General features: G+C 41.0%; 1 protein-coding gene and 1 non-coding gene across 2 annotated transcripts; one reads left to right on the plus strand and one right to left on the minus strand.

The window, feature by feature from the left end:
- Positions 1–1,176: 1,176 nt before the first annotated feature.
- On the plus strand, positions 1,177–1,234 carry LOC138243735 (U7 small nuclear RNA). Its single transcript, XR_011192353.1, has one exon. It is a non-coding gene; the product is annotated as a U7 small nuclear RNA (small nuclear RNA).
- A 5,153-nt stretch (positions 1,235–6,387) lies between these two features.
- Positions 6,388–16,180, minus strand: LOC138243108 (oocyte zinc finger protein XlCOF22-like). Its single transcript, XM_069198618.1, has 2 exons — positions 15,549–16,180; positions 6,388–8,579 (listed from the first exon to the last, which is right to left on the minus strand). The coding sequence occupies exons 1-2, from the start codon at positions 15,934–15,936 to the stop codon at positions 7,243–7,245; spliced, it is 1,725 nt and encodes a 574-aa protein (XP_069054719.1). The 5' UTR covers positions 15,937–16,180; the 3' UTR covers positions 6,388–7,242.
- Positions 16,181–17,005: the final 825 nt, after the last annotated feature.

A 17,005-nucleotide genomic window follows, 5' to 3' on the forward strand; every position in this document is an offset into this window, starting at 1 on the left:
AGAGCAAACTGAAGTTCTTCGGGCCCTGGAAGTACAGGACGACGGCGCCGGAGGGTCTCGTGCTCTGCACGGAGCCCCTCAAAATACTGGGGGTTTCCTTCCAGAGCCAGGACAACGAGACCAACAACTAGACCAAGAGGATCGCCAAGGTGAACGCGAAGCTGGGTCTGTGGAAAACGCGGTCGCTGTCCTACACAGGGAAAGTGATGGTGTTGAAAGCAGACATCCTGCCGGCTTTGGTTTACCTGGCGGTGGTGTACACGCTGCCGGCCAGACTCAGACGAGCGCTGCAAGGGATGAACTTCGGCTTCGTCTGGGGCGGCAAGTATGAGTACATCACGGATGTGTCAGCCGGTCGAGGAAGGGGGTCGAGATGTCCCACATTTCCCCATGAAACTCGACTGCATCTTCTACTGCAACCTCTGTCGGGCGCTGCGGGAGCCCATCAGACCTCAGGAGGAGGACGAAGCGCCTAGTCGCCAAATGGGGTTTCCCCACGGCGAGGGAGCGCTGGAAAGGACTTTGGGCCCTATACAGGGATTAAAGGACAATAGCAAGTGCTAGGTTTGGAGGGACTCTGTTAATTGCGCAAATTCGCCCCCACTTGCAAAGATTGATAACGGACAATCAATCTCCGTTCCGCCGTTGTTTTTTATTACATGGAGTGTTAATATGTGTGAGATGTTCCTTTTGAGATGTTTTTTTTGCGGAATAAAGTATATTTTGTAGAACAAAAAAAATCTTATGACAAGGTTTACAAGTTATCTGTTGAACTACATTCTCATAGGTGTGGTCACATTCCAGGTCATTTGTTTACGTTTTTTGTTTCTGGAGCAACTGTTAGATGAAATGTGCTGATATGTAACCTAACTCCAGTGTGAATAACTAGAAGAGGGGAGCAGCTCCATTCCAGACCAAGGGAGCTTTGAGATTGGCTGGGCCAGATCTCTCATTTGCATATCTGATTTGGAAATACAACACTAAACCCCCTTCTTGCATGGATTTAACTTGCACTCAAGAGTCCCCTACTGTGTATTGCTACTTATTTTTTATGATAAGTGGTGATTACCAGTTGACAGGTTTTATTTGTTGAATTATAAATGTTTCTGTATTATCACCCTGAATGGCCTGTACTCACGGTTTGGTAGGGTATGTGTTTTCATTTCTTTGACCAAATGGAATTTTTGCTCTTTTAGTATTTGTCTAGAAGGCTTTCTGAAGTCAGGAAGCCCATTTATTTGGTGAAAAAAGATTCTGTATTAATATTAATATTGCTCATACAACATAAATAGGGTCTTCTATGAATAAAAAGATCTTGCACTTGGACATCTTTATAAAGCTGTGTGCTTCCATACAATCGAGCAGTTTTGATTCCTAATATTTGACCTTAGGTGTGGGAATGGGTCTTTTTTGCCATTTGATTTCCAATTGATCAGCACAGTATAGAAAATAGACCCATAAAGCAACCTCAGCAGTGACAAATGTGCAAAAAGTGTCGCCCGCTTTCAAACTGAAACCCTTTGGTGTGTTAAGAGAATGTGATAACCACTGCACTGCGCAAGGTGGGAATGGGTGACTTGCAGAGAGTGTTGAACTTCAAGAAACGACTTCTCTCAGGAATATATTTCCACATTCTGAAGAGGAGATTTTCTCCATTTCTGTAGTCTGACTTCCTCTTTTGCTAGAGAGCTGTAGAATGTGGAGTCACCTGGGAACAGTGTAGGTAACAGGTTTGTTACTGCCGGATGAGCACAGTAAATTAATACAGCAGAATAAACACACTGTGAGTATTTGAAGGGAATTAACAATCTTTTACGTCTCGCCATGTTCAATGCTGCTGTCATTTCTGTAATATTGTGATTATCACGTTCATCACACATGTGCAAGATCCCCTGTTTGAAATTGGGCAGAAACAGGTGTCTTTTTATCTTCTCACATTTTGCACTCCCACCAGTGTTTTATGGATCTTGTTTTGTTTTATTGCAAGAATTCGAATTTCCTGTGTCATTCATGATCACATCAAACAGCCAGCAGATCATGTCACCTTTCACATAGTCATTCTTCTGCTTCCTAAATTTCCTAGAGACAGGTCTTTTCAGCAGAACTGACAAACGTGGCAAAGCAACCTGATAAGACCAGGTCCTAGAAGACACTACTCAGTCAGTTACTACTGCCAAAATGCAAGCCCTTCCTCCAGCCTGAAGACGTTGATCCTACATTACTCATGAAGAAGATGTATCTACCAAACCTCAGAGAGCTGAGCTGGATCACTACCCTTCTGAATGACATTGCAGTAACACTCTACCACTCCTCTTCGTGCACTCATGCTGGAACTTTGGGAGGCTACTGCAGACAGCAGAGGTTGGATCGTACACAGAGGTTGAAATAGCTCAGCTGAGAAAGCCTTAGACTGATGCTCTAAAGGTCCCTGGTTCAATCTGGGGTTTTGGCATTTTGTTTCGTTGCGCCATTTGTTCCTCTCTGCAATGCCCTGTGTCCAAAGTCACACTTCCCTTTCTCAGCCTGAATCCCAAACTAGAGTCTTTGTGTCCTTGAGTCCCTCTTTTACCGACACTGATGAAGTACAGAAATAACTTAACATGTTTTGCACTCCTTATGGTGTTTTATGGTGGGACCTGTATTTCTCTATGAATTTCCTTAGTGACAGCCCATTTGTTTTCAATATATTTCTGGTGACGTTATTACAGCCGTCTCCCCTGGTGGCTTGTTTTCATATCCCACTTCTGACAATGACTTTTCTTATGTCACTTTGATGGGAGTACAATTGGAAAAAAAACTAAAATGTGTGTAGTTGTTTCCGTATCAAACCTGTCTTCCATTTTATACAGTATTCCACAGGAGTGAATCAATTCCTTGTTTAATTTTGCAAATGACCCTACTGTCAAAAAAACAAAATTCCCATGTAGCCAAGGAGTTGCTGAAAAGCAACTTCACTTTGATGTTTTGTGTTGTTATAACCAATTCATCTCCTTTAAAAAAAATAGATTTCTGTAGACGAAAGGTGTCTCACACTACAGTTTAAATTGTAAACAGGTCATAGAAAAAGCTCCTTAGCTCCCTGTCGGGAATCAAACCCCACTCTCTTGTATGACAGGCAGGGATTCTCACCATGGTTAAATTGCAACCGTAATAATATTGACAACGTTAATAAATGCATATATAATTGAAATTGAAAACACATCTAACACAGCATCTTTTCTGGTTATATACCACAATGCATTGCTGATATTTGTTGTTTGCCATTTAGGTTAAATACTGTCATGTTTTTCTCAGCAATCGTCTTTTGATGCGTAAGTATAAATAATGATAATACTATTTGAATACATACAGGTCTTAATATTATTTTGATTAAAAAAGGAACAAGTTATAGGTTTATTCCATGCTGAAAAAAAGAAGAAAGAGAACACAATGTTTCGGCCGTGGAGCCTTCTTCAGGTGTGAGAGAGACAGGGCAGTAGGCAAAGGTAAAGTAGCGGGAGAACAAAGGTTGGGAGGGAGGAGGAGTGAGAGGCGGGAGCAGGGGACAGAAAGAGAGGCCAATCAAGAGGTGTGAAGTCAGAATGGGTGCAGAGAGGTGTGAAATGAAACTTCCAATGAATGGAGAAAATTTAAAAGAACAGTAGTCTGTCGTTAAGGGAAGGGAGAATGTGTGATCCTAGCTGCAGTATGAGTTCGGAAAACCGTCTTTGAGAACACAGACGGAGAGATTAGAGTGGTCGTGGCCGTCAGAGGTGAAATGAGAAACAATGGGCTTGGAGAGATCTTTAATCTTCACAGCCCTGACGTGTTCTCTGAAGCGGTCTCCGAGTCTCCTTCCTGTTTCTCCAATGTAGATGGCTGGGCATTTACTGCAAGAGATACAGTAAATAAGGTTGCTGGAGGTACAAGATGCTGTCTGGGTGATCCGGAATTGTCCTGAGGGGCCTTGAATGAGTGTGGTGGTGGCTGTGTACTTGCAAGTGATACAGCGAGCTCTGTTGCAACGGAAAGTGCCTGGTGTGGATGGTTGTTGAGGGCGGTCAAGGGAGCTGTGAACAAGGAGGTTACGCAGATTAGGTGGTCGGCGGATATGAGATGATAGGGCGATCAGAAAAGAGGGCCCCAATGGAGGGATCATTCTGTAGGATGGAAAAGTTGTGGTTAATGGTCCTGGGGATAGGAAGTGTGTTAGGGTGGTAAGGAAGCACGAAAGGAATGCGGTTGTTACGGCGAGAGTTCCTGATCAGGTTGATGGTCCGGGGGGTGTTTTTGGCTCGGGCAAGGGCCCTGTCAATCACACTGCTGGGGTATTCTCTGTTGATGAAAAATGAGTACATTTCGAGGGCTTCGAGTGGACAGTTGGTAGACAAGTGGATGTCTACGGGGGTAGTTGATAGACAAGTGGATGTCTAGAAACGGAAGAGTGGTGGAAGATATGTTAACCGTATATTTGAGGGACGGGTGGAAGTTGGTGAAATGGTGCAGGAAGAACTCAAGCTGATCATTGGAGCATGTGGCGGCACCAACGCAGTCATCAATATATCGTTTATAGAAGTCAGGGACATAGCCAGTGTAGGAAGCGAAGAAGCGTTCTTCTACCCAGCCGACAAAAATGTTGGCATAGCTGGGTCCCATTCTGGTGCCCATGGCAACTCCACTGACCTTTTTGTAATAAAGATTATTGAAAGAGAATGCGTTCAGTGTGAGGACCAATTCTGCAAGGCGTACCAGGGTGTGGGTGGGTGGATCAAGCACTGTGCGTTTGTCCAGCGTGTGCTTGAGGGCTGTAAGGCCATCATTATGGGGAATGACGGTGTACAGAGATGTGATGTCCATGGTAAAAATGTGGCATTCGGTACCCTGAAATTGGAAATCATTGAAAAGTTGGAGCGCGTGGTTGGTGTCTTTGATGTATGAGGGAAGATCTTCAACCAGCGGTCTCATGAGGCTGTCGAGAAAGGCTGAGATGTAAGTAGTTGGACAGTTACATGCTGATACGATGGGCCGTCCAGGGGTGTCCGGTTTGTGGATTTTGGGGAGGAGGTAAAATTGAGATACCTGTGGATGTTCCATGATGAGCCGGTTCGCCTCCTGGGGGAGCTCGTTACCGCTGATAAGAAGGGAAATGGTGGATACCACTTCCTTTTGGTAGTCAGTGGTAGGGTCCTGTTGGAGAGGGAGGTAGGCAGAAGTGTCAGTTAGTGTCAGTTAGTTGTTTAGGCTTCAAAGACATACAGATCCTTATGCCACACCACAACAGCACCTCCTTTGTCCGCTGGTTTGATGACGATATCATCCCTGTTGCGAAGAGACTGGAGCGCCTGATTTTCTCCTTGGGTGAGGTTAGACCTATGTTTACTGGGTATATAGAGTGCCTTGGGAGCTTGATTAGTGCATTGGTTGATGAAATAATCAACTGGTGGAAAACGGCCAGAGGAGGGAGTCCAACAGCTCTGTTTGGGATTAATGTTGTTAATGACATCAATAACCGGGTTGTTATCAGCTGCCTGTGAAGAGGAATTGTCGGCAAAATGTGCTCTGAGACGGATCCTGCGGTAAAAACGGTTAAGGTCGACATTGGTCTGGGGGATGTCCAGCTTCCTTGGAACTGGTACAAAACTGAGCCCTTTGCTGAGGAGGGATCGCTCATCCTAATGTAATCGCTCATATAATCGCTCATCCTAACATGTAAATCTTTATACATGTTATTATACACATAAAGTAAACTGCATGACTAGAACCAATTCTGTTCTAATCAACCATAAGTAAGAGTAATTATAGTCAACATTTAGTTGACTAGACTAAATCAAAAGTGGGTGACTACAAAGTAACTAATAGACATTTTAGGAACAAGTACAGGTTTGTTCCATGCTGAAAAGAGAAGAAAACGCAAAGTGTCAGCTGAGGAACCTTTAACAGATGTCACATGCTGACGCAGTTACCTACTTCAACTAATAGACATTTCAGTTGACTTGACTAAGACTATGATTAAATCAAAAACTAAAGTGGTGACTAAAGCGGTGTATTTTTAAGTCACCTGACTGGATAAAACCCTTTCCACACTGACTGCAGCTGGAAGGTCCCTCTCTGGTGTGATTAGGTGCAGTGGCTCTGTAGCTAAGGATGTATATCTGTGGGTGGAAAGTTGCTGGTTCAAATCCCACAGCTGGCAGAGAAATCCTATGCTGGTGGGCCCCTGAGCAAGGCCCTTAACCACAACTACACCAGAGATGCTGACCCCTAGCTTCTCTTCCTATCTGTGGGCCTCATAGTGAGAGTGTTGTGAGAAGACAAAATCCTAATGTGAGAAAGTGATCTTATCTTATGCGCTGGTGGTGTCTTAAGGTGATTCAGTCACTAAAACTCTTCCCACGCTGACTGCAACAATTTATTTTCAAAGTTTATTTATCAAATGCACAACAACAGAGCATGCAGCAGTAGTTGCTGGCAATGAAATGTCTTTTCTGCAAGCTCACAAAAATCACAAGAATCACAGAAATCACAAAAACACAAAAATCACAAAATTGAGATTATGAAAATAAGGTTACATAATAACAGATGTAATAGAAATTTAATAAAACTCAATATGAGTAGAGCTGCTATGTGTCCATGGTGTATGCAATATATACAAGTAGTGCAGTTATGCTGAATACAGTGAAAACTGTGTGTCCATGTAGCCATTACAGGTGATTTGCTAAAGGAGCTGGAGGTTGGCTATTTAGCAGTCTGATTGCCTGGAGGTAGAAGCTGTTCCGTAGTCTGTTGGACTTGGACCGAATACTTTGGTACCGTTAACCGGATGGTAGGAGGGAAAATAGTTTGTGACTGCGATGACTGCGGTCCTTGAGAACGGACCTGGCCTTCTTCAGACATCTAGCTGAGTAGATATCCTGGATGTTTTGTAGCTCACAGCCGGTGATGAGCTGTGCTGACTTCACCACCCTCTGCAGTACTTTGCGATCCCGGGCGGAGCAGTTCCCATACCAGGCAGTGATGCAACCAGTCAGGATGCTCACAATAGTGCACCTGTAGACGTTGGCCTGGATATGTGATGGCATGCCAAACCTCTTTAGCCTACGGAGAAAGAATAGGCGCTGCCGTGCTGTTTTGACCATGGTTTTAGTGTGGTGGGTCCAGGTTAAGTCCTCTGAGATGTTAACTCCCAGGATCTTGAAACTGCTGACCCTCTCCACTGCAGTTCCACTGATGTAGATAGGTGTGTGATCTCCTCCCTAGTGTTTTCTATTGCCTCTCTCCTGTGTGAATGCGCTGATGGGCTCTTAAGTTACTTGAAAGACTAAAACATTTCCCACACTGACTGCAGCTGAACGGTCTCTCTCCTGTGTGAACAAGCTGGTGCCTTTTTAAGTCATGTGATTGACTAAAACTCTTCCCACACTGACTGCAGCTGAATGGTTTCTCTCCTGTGTGAGTGCGCTGGTGGGCTCTTAAGTTACTTGATTTACTAAAACTCTTCCCACACTGACTGCAGCTGAACAGTCTCTCTCCAGTGTGAGTGCGATTGTGGGCTAATAAGGCACTTGAGACTCTAAAACTCTTCCCACACTGACTGCAACTGAATGGTCTCTCTCCTGTGTGAATACGCTGGTGTCTTTTTAAGTAGTGTGACTGACTAAAACGCTTCCCACACTGACAGCAGCTGAATAATTTATCTCCTGTGTGAATGCCCTGGTGGACTATTAAGGTTCTTGACTGACTAAAACTCTTCCCACACTGACTGCAGCTGAATGGTCTCTCTCCTGTGTGAATGCGCTGGTGGACTATTAAGGCACTTGAGTCTCTAAAACTCTTCTCACACTGATTGCAGCTGAATGGTCTCTCTCCTGTGTGAATACCCTGGTGTCTTTTTAAGTTGTGTGACTGACTAAAACTCTTCCCACACTGACGGCAAGTGAAAGATTTCTCTCCTGAGCGAAGGTTTTTTGAAATTCTAGACTGACAAAAAGGCTGCTCATCCCTGTGTTGTAATGGCAGTTTGTCCACTCCATCTGAGCAAGGCTTTGAGTGATTCTTCCTCATTGTCTGATCATGCTGGGGTTTCTTATTCTGCAAATCCTTCATGGAATGATTTTGCTCTCTGTTCTGAAACTGAGATTTGTTTTCTCCATCGTGTCCTTCAGTGTGCAGCTCAGCAGTCTGAATCACCTGGGGCTCCTTCTTCAGCTCTGCGGGGTCAATCAACTGGGGCTCCATGTCCTTATCTGTAAGATTAAACTCACTCAGTTCTTCTTTGAGCTCTTGTACAGAGACACAGTAAAGTTCATTACAACCTTGTGACATATTGTTCGTGTCCTGATTATTAATCTTCTCTGTAAAAGCATCACATACTAAGAGTCCAGGTGTCCCACTCTCAGGCTCCGTCTTCATCATGGGCACAGAGTCCAGATCCTCCACACTCTGTCTGCTCTCTGTGTGCTGCTCACTGAGTGTCTCTTTCCCTTCTGCAGCAGTGATCTCTGTCTCCTGCATCAGACTGGAGCTCCACTCCTCCTCCTCACTGTGCTGCTGTTCAAGAGGAGCCCTTTCCCCAGCATCAGGGAGAACACTGGCCTCTGAGCCTGAAAACACAGGACAAGAAGACAAGACCTTTATTATAATAATAATAATAATAATAATAATAATAATAATAATAATAAACTTTATTATACAGATGCAGCCATTCAAAATGCACGGTACCGACGGGCACTCATGGTGCATTAGTCGGTAGTGAAAAGATTTAATCATTTAATCTCTTTACTGTGCACATTTTAATCCGCTTAGTATTGAATATTTATAGGAAATTTTACCGCTAAAGGGAAATTTTAGTAGCTGAGCATAAAAAGAAGAGGAGCAGAAGAAGGTATATAGATAGAAGGTCATAAATGATATTAATTTAGGAACATACAGTAGGCTAGTCAAACGTTCTGAGGTCAAATTCTTCCAGGACGACGGCATCGAATATTTTTCGCGCGCCCTCTCTTTAAAGCCCTTGCCAAATATGAAGACAGTACGTACAGTTATAATTCAAACTGAATTAAAAACTACACATCCAAGTTACCATGGTGGTGCATGTGATCATTGCGTTTAACCAATGAAACAGGGTGAAAAATCAGTCACATGAATTTGGGGCTGAGTTTCGAAAGCTTAATCTATCAGCAACAAAGCGAAATCTATACGATAGGCTACCTCAAACTGTCAGTTACATGACTGTGTAAATCGCTTAAGACACTCCTATTTGGCATTTTAGTTATGGAGGCAGGAAGACGCACCCCCTCTCCCCCTCCCTCTGGGTGCCTGACTTGTCGCCATCTTTAACCGTTCCGTTTCCGAATCACAGTAGGTACACGTACAAAAATTAGGTCATCCCAGATACAATACATATAGATTTTTGTGGTAAGAGGGAGCAAAACATCAGTATTTACCGCTAGTAATTAGTGTGAGATTTATAGTTGAAATCTGAGCCTAAATATAAAGTTAAAATCTCGACAAAGCAATGTAGGAAATACGCACACAGAAATACACAGAGAAAATAAATCCTTTCTGACATCTAAAATCAGTTTCGATCAAGGTCTCCAAATCAAACATTTTCAGAGAGCAATTACACTGTGTTTATTTAGAATAAGTGATTTATGAGCAATCTAATTTCTTATTCATTTAAAACAGTGAAATGTCAGCTGCAAAAGATCGCACCAGAGACAGCACTATCTCTGCCACTCACAGATGTTCAGGAAAGGGTGAATCAAGTCATGTCAAGTACAATACTTCGATGATCAATAATAACAGTTGAAGGACAAGAAACAAAAGATAGTGAAAACTGAAGCTTTTTAAGGCTAAAACTAAAATTCGTCCTACAAATTAAGGCAAATATAAATTCAGGACGTTAAAGTGCTAGAGGTGTAAAAAATACAAAAATGCACAAGAGCAAAAAGTTTTAGAAATGGAGCAGGTGTTACTTTGAAATAAGCAAACAGAAAAAAGCCATGACTATACATAGTGCAGAAGAGGGATGCAGGAACACTTGCTTAGATATACAAAAAAATCACAAAAAGTGTATATTACAAAAGAACATGCAAACATGTTCATGAACATGTACGTCCATTTCCCTTTGGGATCAATAAAGTCTTATCCATCTCTAAACATGAAACAGAGTGAGGAATCAGAAACTTAGCACGCATAAAAAACAGCAATTCTGTCAGTGAGATCCAAATGAATTAATAGCAAACATGGTTTCATGGAGGGCTTCACAGATAGTTGGGCATTCAGGTAGATTGCCAGGCGAAAGGATCTGTAAATATATTTTGTTAAAGCAAGTCAGTTTTTCGCAACACATAAAATACATTTTTCCAAGAAAGTTTAGCCTGTGTCACTAATGAAACCACTAGATAAAGACAAATATAGAAATCTAAAGATTTTTTTATTCAATGTTGGTAGCAGGATGAACTGTCAGGTTGAGCTAAGTGTATATTTTGTCGCATAGTTGCTGCAAGATATTAACAGTGAAAAAAGGTATTTAAAAATGAGTCATTTCAAGAAGAAAAATTTCAGAATAATTGTAAATCTAACAGGATAGAGAAAGCACAGAAAATAAGCAGTTAGATTGATCAGATTAGTATGAAAAGTCATTTAGCAAAGAGCGAATGAGAAGAGTGACAAAGCAATAAAGCAATACAGTAGATGTAAAAACAGTTATAAGGACCACAGATTACAAAGTAAATACATAAAAGAAAGACAAGCAGTTAGAAGTGCTACCACAATTAGAAAATGAAGCAGATACAGACACTAATTCGTCTGAAAAAGGTTTTGAGGTTAGATTTAAATGCACTCAGGGTAGGTGACTGATATCACTGGGGATACAAATCCAGAGCTCTGGGGTGCAGCTAGAGAAGGTCCTGTCACCCACAGAATGTAGATGTTCTTGAGGACAGCTAGAAGACCAGAGTCAGACGGACAAAGGTGGGGAGTAGACAGATAATAAGCCAGATAGGTACTGAATGAGGATGAGGATTTTGAAGTTGACTCGAAACCTGATAGGAAGCCAGTGCAAGGACAGGCGTAATGCATCCCGATCAGGATTCTCGCTGTCAAATTCTGAACATATTAAAGATGCATATTAAAGTGTGGATTTAATTTCCCCAGTGAACAGGATGTGCATTTATTAATTCTAGAAAGAAATGGCTTTCTTGATTTCTCTAGTTCCTAGTTTCTCTAGTTCCCTTTAAAATAAACTATTATTCCACCATGCAGAGTATTACATGGCCAGTATTTACATATGATATTTGTGATTTAAAGAAATTAACACATGCAGCTTTTGAGGGGTTAAGTGTTGGCTGAGTTATTGCAGGATATAAGACTAGAGATGTTGGTAGGAAAAAGATAATTTGAGGAAAGTTGAGGAATACACTGATAACAAGAACACAACCTGATGGGGTTAGGCATACTTTTGATGAAGATGATGAAGTTAACAGACTGTATGTTTACATAGATACTGAAATGAGGATTGTATTTTAGATTTTGTGTAGTTGCTAGCATTGAACTGTGTGTTGGATGCACATGAATTGAAGGAATGGACAAACATAGCTGATGCGGATCCACAGAGCCAGCATCTTAAGATTTGTTGAAATAACTAACTAGGTATGGCTATTGATGTGCAAGAGAGGTGGAAAGGCTGTTTCCTTAAGCCAGCCCTATAAAATAATTTAGCCTCAGTGAGATGCTGCCATCTCACAGTGGGTTTCTAACACTGTGTATAGTTCCATCCACACAGTGCCTTTACTTCCATCCATTTTCTAATCTCTTTATCCAGTACAGAGGATTTGGAGCCTATCCCAGTAAGCAACGGACACAAGGCAGAATACACCCTGGACATAGCGCAAGTCCATCACAGGACAGACAGACACAAACACACATAACCAGGGCCAGTTTTCCCATAAGCCAATTAACCTACCAGTATGTTTTGGAGTGCGAGAGGGAATCATTAAAATAAATACAGCTTTTTAGTATAGATTACACTTTCCTAAAATGTATTTAAAAAATAAAAATGATTACAATCTAATCTTCCCACGTTTGATCCCAAAATCCCAAGAAAAATAAATCTAAACGGGGAGAAAGCTATGCTCATAGTTTATTAAGATACTTAAAAGACAAAGATAACAATTTATGTTGCATTTGTCTGATTGTATCAAAAAGACATTTAATAAAACTGATAATTCTGGTCTCAAAGTCTGATTGCCTGACACACATTCGAAGAAGTCCTATATTTTCTAATATACGCACATCCCGGAATTTTGACTTCACTGTGTGATGAAGAAATTTTAAAGACTACTTCTTAGCGTAGATAAAAAAAGCTTGGATTCTCATGTACAGTATCTGATACACATATCTTTTTCTGTTGTCTTTGTTGATCTCTTGAGGATCCTTGTGATATTTTGAGCTCTTGATATAAAAGTGTCGCAGTTTAAATAATTTTCGTTGTTAGAAATTATGAAACGCTCTGTTAAAAGCAAGGGAGTTTTTATGTCTGTTATAGTAAAAGAAAATGCCCGACGAACTAGGGATTTGGCAGTTTTTCAGTGCTTGTACAATCGATGGAAATGTTCAAATAAATGTGTTAAAGAAATAAACCAAAAAAGTCATTTATTCCTTTATCATATTGTCTAGCTAATGTCCCATTCTTGTTAGTTAGATCAACGAAATGCTGTGGTGTTACTTTTTGTCGATGAAAAATTAAAAGTATTTTCATTTAAAATGACGGTTACAAATAATGTGGACCAGCGTAATACTTTGAGTTTACAGCTTATCCAAGGTCATTCATTAATACTATTAGTGATATCTTCGGTAAAGGCTTTGATGCATAAAATATTTCTGCATAATTAAAATATTTATGATAAAGGTTGTGTTGTGTACTTTTGCCCAACTGAACAATCTTGCATTCAAAAAATATACTAACTTTTTAATGACTGATGATTAACATGCTGTAATACACAGTTTAAATTTAAAAGCTCAAATGCTGTACATGAGAGTTAACCTTTAATAGCTCCTCCTGGCAGTTTTACAAGGTGATTCCGGATACTTTCCGATATGACGTCATATGACATGTTACACTGCATCATACCGTGTTTTGATGCAACACGCCCACCATGTTGTACCATGGTGTACCTCACGCGTTTTGAATGGCTGCATCTGTATATAGAACCTTCAAAGGTGGCTGTATAGTATGTGAAAGGAAGATGCTTTGACAATATGCTGCACATATGGGTCCAATGTCAGGTCTGAGTTAAATATCTTCGGGTTTTCAATTTAGACTGAAGCTCAAGTACAGAACTATCTACGGATAGGTCTAGAGCATTGGTTTTACAAAGTTTGTGGGTGGTGCCAATAAGCATGACTCTAGTCTTGTCACAGTTAAGATGAAGGAAATTCTGAGTCACATAGGTTTTTTTCTGTCGGAGATGCAATTCGATAAAATAGAGAAAGCCACATCACTGTCAGGTTTGGTATGGACGTCTAGGTGAAAATCATCAGCATAGAAATGACAGTTGAGGCCATGTGACCTTAAAAGCTGACCAAGTGGACACATGTAAATGCTGAAAAGTAAAGGGTCAAGTATTGAGCCCTGAGTTTTAACACGAGCTTCAAGTAGTGCTCAAAAGGAAGTAATATCCACACAAAAAGTACTAGCTTAAAATTTAAATTTCAGATAGCAAAGACGTTATTTAGCAGTGAAGAGATAAGGGAGAGACCTGGGAAGTGAGATGATAATATCATTTTTTTGTTTTTGTATTCTTTTGTATTTTGCAAACTATGCAGTCTAGTGTCTTGAAGTTAGCTTTGTGCCCAAATATTTAAAGATGCTGCCTGTTCTTGGTCAGTAAGGTAAAGGGCATGTATTTGGTAAGCTGGCTGTACGCCCAGAATGTGAAAAGAACTAACTGTTGTCTAGTCTGCAACTTAGATATAATTAATCGGCATGTGTCTTATCATTTGTTTAGAATGCGTCATAGTAACTTGTTTGTTTAAAGGTATAAAATAACATCTTTAGCTACTTATTTTTAAGTCCGGTGGTTGGAAGCCAGACTTCCATATGCATATGAAATAAAGAGACTTCTGCTTCACTGACACCTGAACTTTGTCATTTGTATGACACAACAGTAGTAAGTAAATTAACTTTTCAAAACTCATTTTCAGAACTTGATATACATCACAGATTCAAACACACTTCATCTCTGAACACATAACTTGAAAAAGGATTTAAAATACAGCAGACTCATATTTTACGTTACGTATTTTTACACAAATTCATGTATAGCCAGTCAGCTGTGAAAAAAAAATCAAATACTATAAATAAAGATGTGGGAATCCCCAAAAATTCAAGTCTTAACAGCACGCAGCTGAGCTGCTCTTTGGGAACTAGTCACTAGTTATCATGCAGCATGAACATCAATATAAGTACAAAGAGGGAAAAAAAGCAAGACAAGAAAAGTTAAATTGTATCACTGTTTTTATTGTAATTTACACTATATACATGGACATGCTAGTACAGTGACAGATGAGTTGTTTAAGATAAGATAAGATTACTTTATTAGCCCTATACAATTTCTTGCATTAGGAATTTATCTTTTCACATACACTAGCTTGTTCTCCATGAGACAAGCAGATAGGGAGAGAGGCTTGGGGTCAGAACGCAGGGTCAGCCATTGTATAGCACCTCTGGAGCAGTTAGGGTTAAGGGCCTTACTCAGGGGCCCAATGGAGTAGGATTCCTCTGCCAGCCGCAGGATTTGAACCTGCGACCTTCCAGCCACAGGCGCAGATCCTTAGCCACAGAGCCACTGCTCCGCCCCTCCGCTCCATTTAAGGATGGTGTTCTGATTATATGCAATTTTGGATATACAGGCTTTGTCAGGACCAAAACTGCTGTATAAAATGCGAGTCTACTGGAATAATATCACAACAACATTACACATAACGCTGCACACTACATTTAACACTGCACTGACACTGAGAGGTTAATAGAGACACACTGACTGGACACTAAAGTACACTTACATTGCACTGAGAGAGAGAGGGGTTAATACAGACACAATGACTGGACACTGTAGTACAATAACACAGCACTGAGAGAGAGGGGTTAATGCAGACTCACTGACCGACTGGACACTACAGTACATTAAGATTAAGACTGCATTGAGAAGAGGAGGACCGGAGGACTGAAATACTTAAACCGATTAAAATTATTGTTATATACACATTCATCAGTAAATATATAAAAAGCCAATACGACGTAAAATCAATATCTATACGTTTTCTTTCCTAATGACGTTGTATTTATTCACTGATTCAGTGAAACAATTGCTGAATCTGAACGAGGTGTTTATTACCGTAACCAGACAAAACAGTTTAGTTTCCAGTAAAAAATCCCGTTGCTACAACACACAAGTCTTTCCCACTTCACTCTGCATCTCTCCACTATACTCTCACCAGTGAGGAAGTTAAAGACACTGTTTTTAAACTCGCACAGATCCCGACTACATACAAGTCACCACACTGACCTGACAGCTCTAGTTTCGTGTCCATTTCTTCTTTTATTCCTGCAGTCACTTCACAGGGAAGCGTGTATCCAACATGATCTGTCGGTCCCTGATATCCTTCTGCTCCCGACTCCTTCTCCCACAGCTTCAATCTCCACTTCAAGCTCTCGTTTTCCTTCTTCAGCTGCGCCATTTCACTCCCGACACTGTCCTCCACACACTGTGTGATTTTAAACACGGCCCGTCTCACCAGGATCTGGGAGATATTGCGGAGTTTGTCTTGAAACTCGTTCTCGGAGTCAGACATCCTGTTTCCAAAAACTTCTGACACTTCATACACGATCGATTTGAGCAAAACGTGCATGAAAGAGTCAAGCTGGGTTTGCAGATTTAACAAGCACTCCGCCATCCTTCTTCAGAGTCGGTCCAGAAACAAAGACTGACTTCCGAAGTTTAAACAGAACAACTTATTTTTTATTCTTCACAGATCCTGTTGTCAGGGCTGTGCTCTGTTCAAGCATAAACACAGTCGACAAGACGTTACGTATTCAGAACCTGAAGTTATTTTAAAGAAAAACAACAACTTTCGTTATCTAAAGAAAATTATTCAGTCACCCACACGTAGTTGAAGTACATGCAGGGTCGCGTAGTATAATGACGTCATTCGTTAGCGCGGCCGCAACTTCAAAACAATAGAGAAGCGGAGCTGAGAAAGAGGAGTTTCTTCAGCCGGATATAAACTCTGCACTTCCTAGCGCCACCTAGTCAAGAGGAGTGAATCACCTGCGATTTTTTTGCCCTTCCACAACCATCTTCCCCAACGAAAACTTCTCAAGTGGATTTTTTCAATTGGATTTTTATCTCCCTATGCAGGTTTTTGGTTAAAGAAAAAAAAAATGGTGTCGTTCTCTTGCCAACTGGCAGTATTTCTGCACTTATAAGCAAGATTTCTATTTCATATTTCACAAATTGTTAGAAATTCTCGAAAAACAAGTGGTTCCAAGAAAGGAAATAAATACTTGCATTTAACAAAATCAAGCCATATGTGGCCGTCCTTAATGATACATTCTGTATGACAAGACAGGAAGAAAGACACCTCAGGACTTCGGACACAGGATCTCCTGTTTATTGAGAGAAGGTTTAACCATCTGTCAGTTTTCATGTCCAAGGAGCTCAATTTGCATTCCGTGTACAACAGCGTGTCTTCTACACCTGCCACTGAAGCACAGCACAGGCTCAGCATCTTGACATCTCCCAAACAGAGACACACAGAGACCTTTTGGTGGGATTGTGGCTCACAAGGGGAGAAGAGACAATTTCCAGAGCAGGATTTGTTACATTTGAGTATCGTGAACACAAATCAGTGCCCGCTTGTATTTCTGTGTTTTTTTTTTAATTTTACAGAAAGTTTAAACGTGACTTTAAAGGCATTATAATATTCACAACCTTGGCAAAAAATGGTTGTCCATAATTGTTGT

This window comes from Lepisosteus oculatus, chromosome 14 (assembly GCF_040954835.1).
Source record: "Lepisosteus oculatus isolate fLepOcu1 chromosome 14, fLepOcu1.hap2, whole genome shotgun sequence".
NCBI classification, from domain to species: domain Eukaryota; kingdom Metazoa; phylum Chordata; class Actinopteri; order Semionotiformes; family Lepisosteidae; genus Lepisosteus; species Lepisosteus oculatus.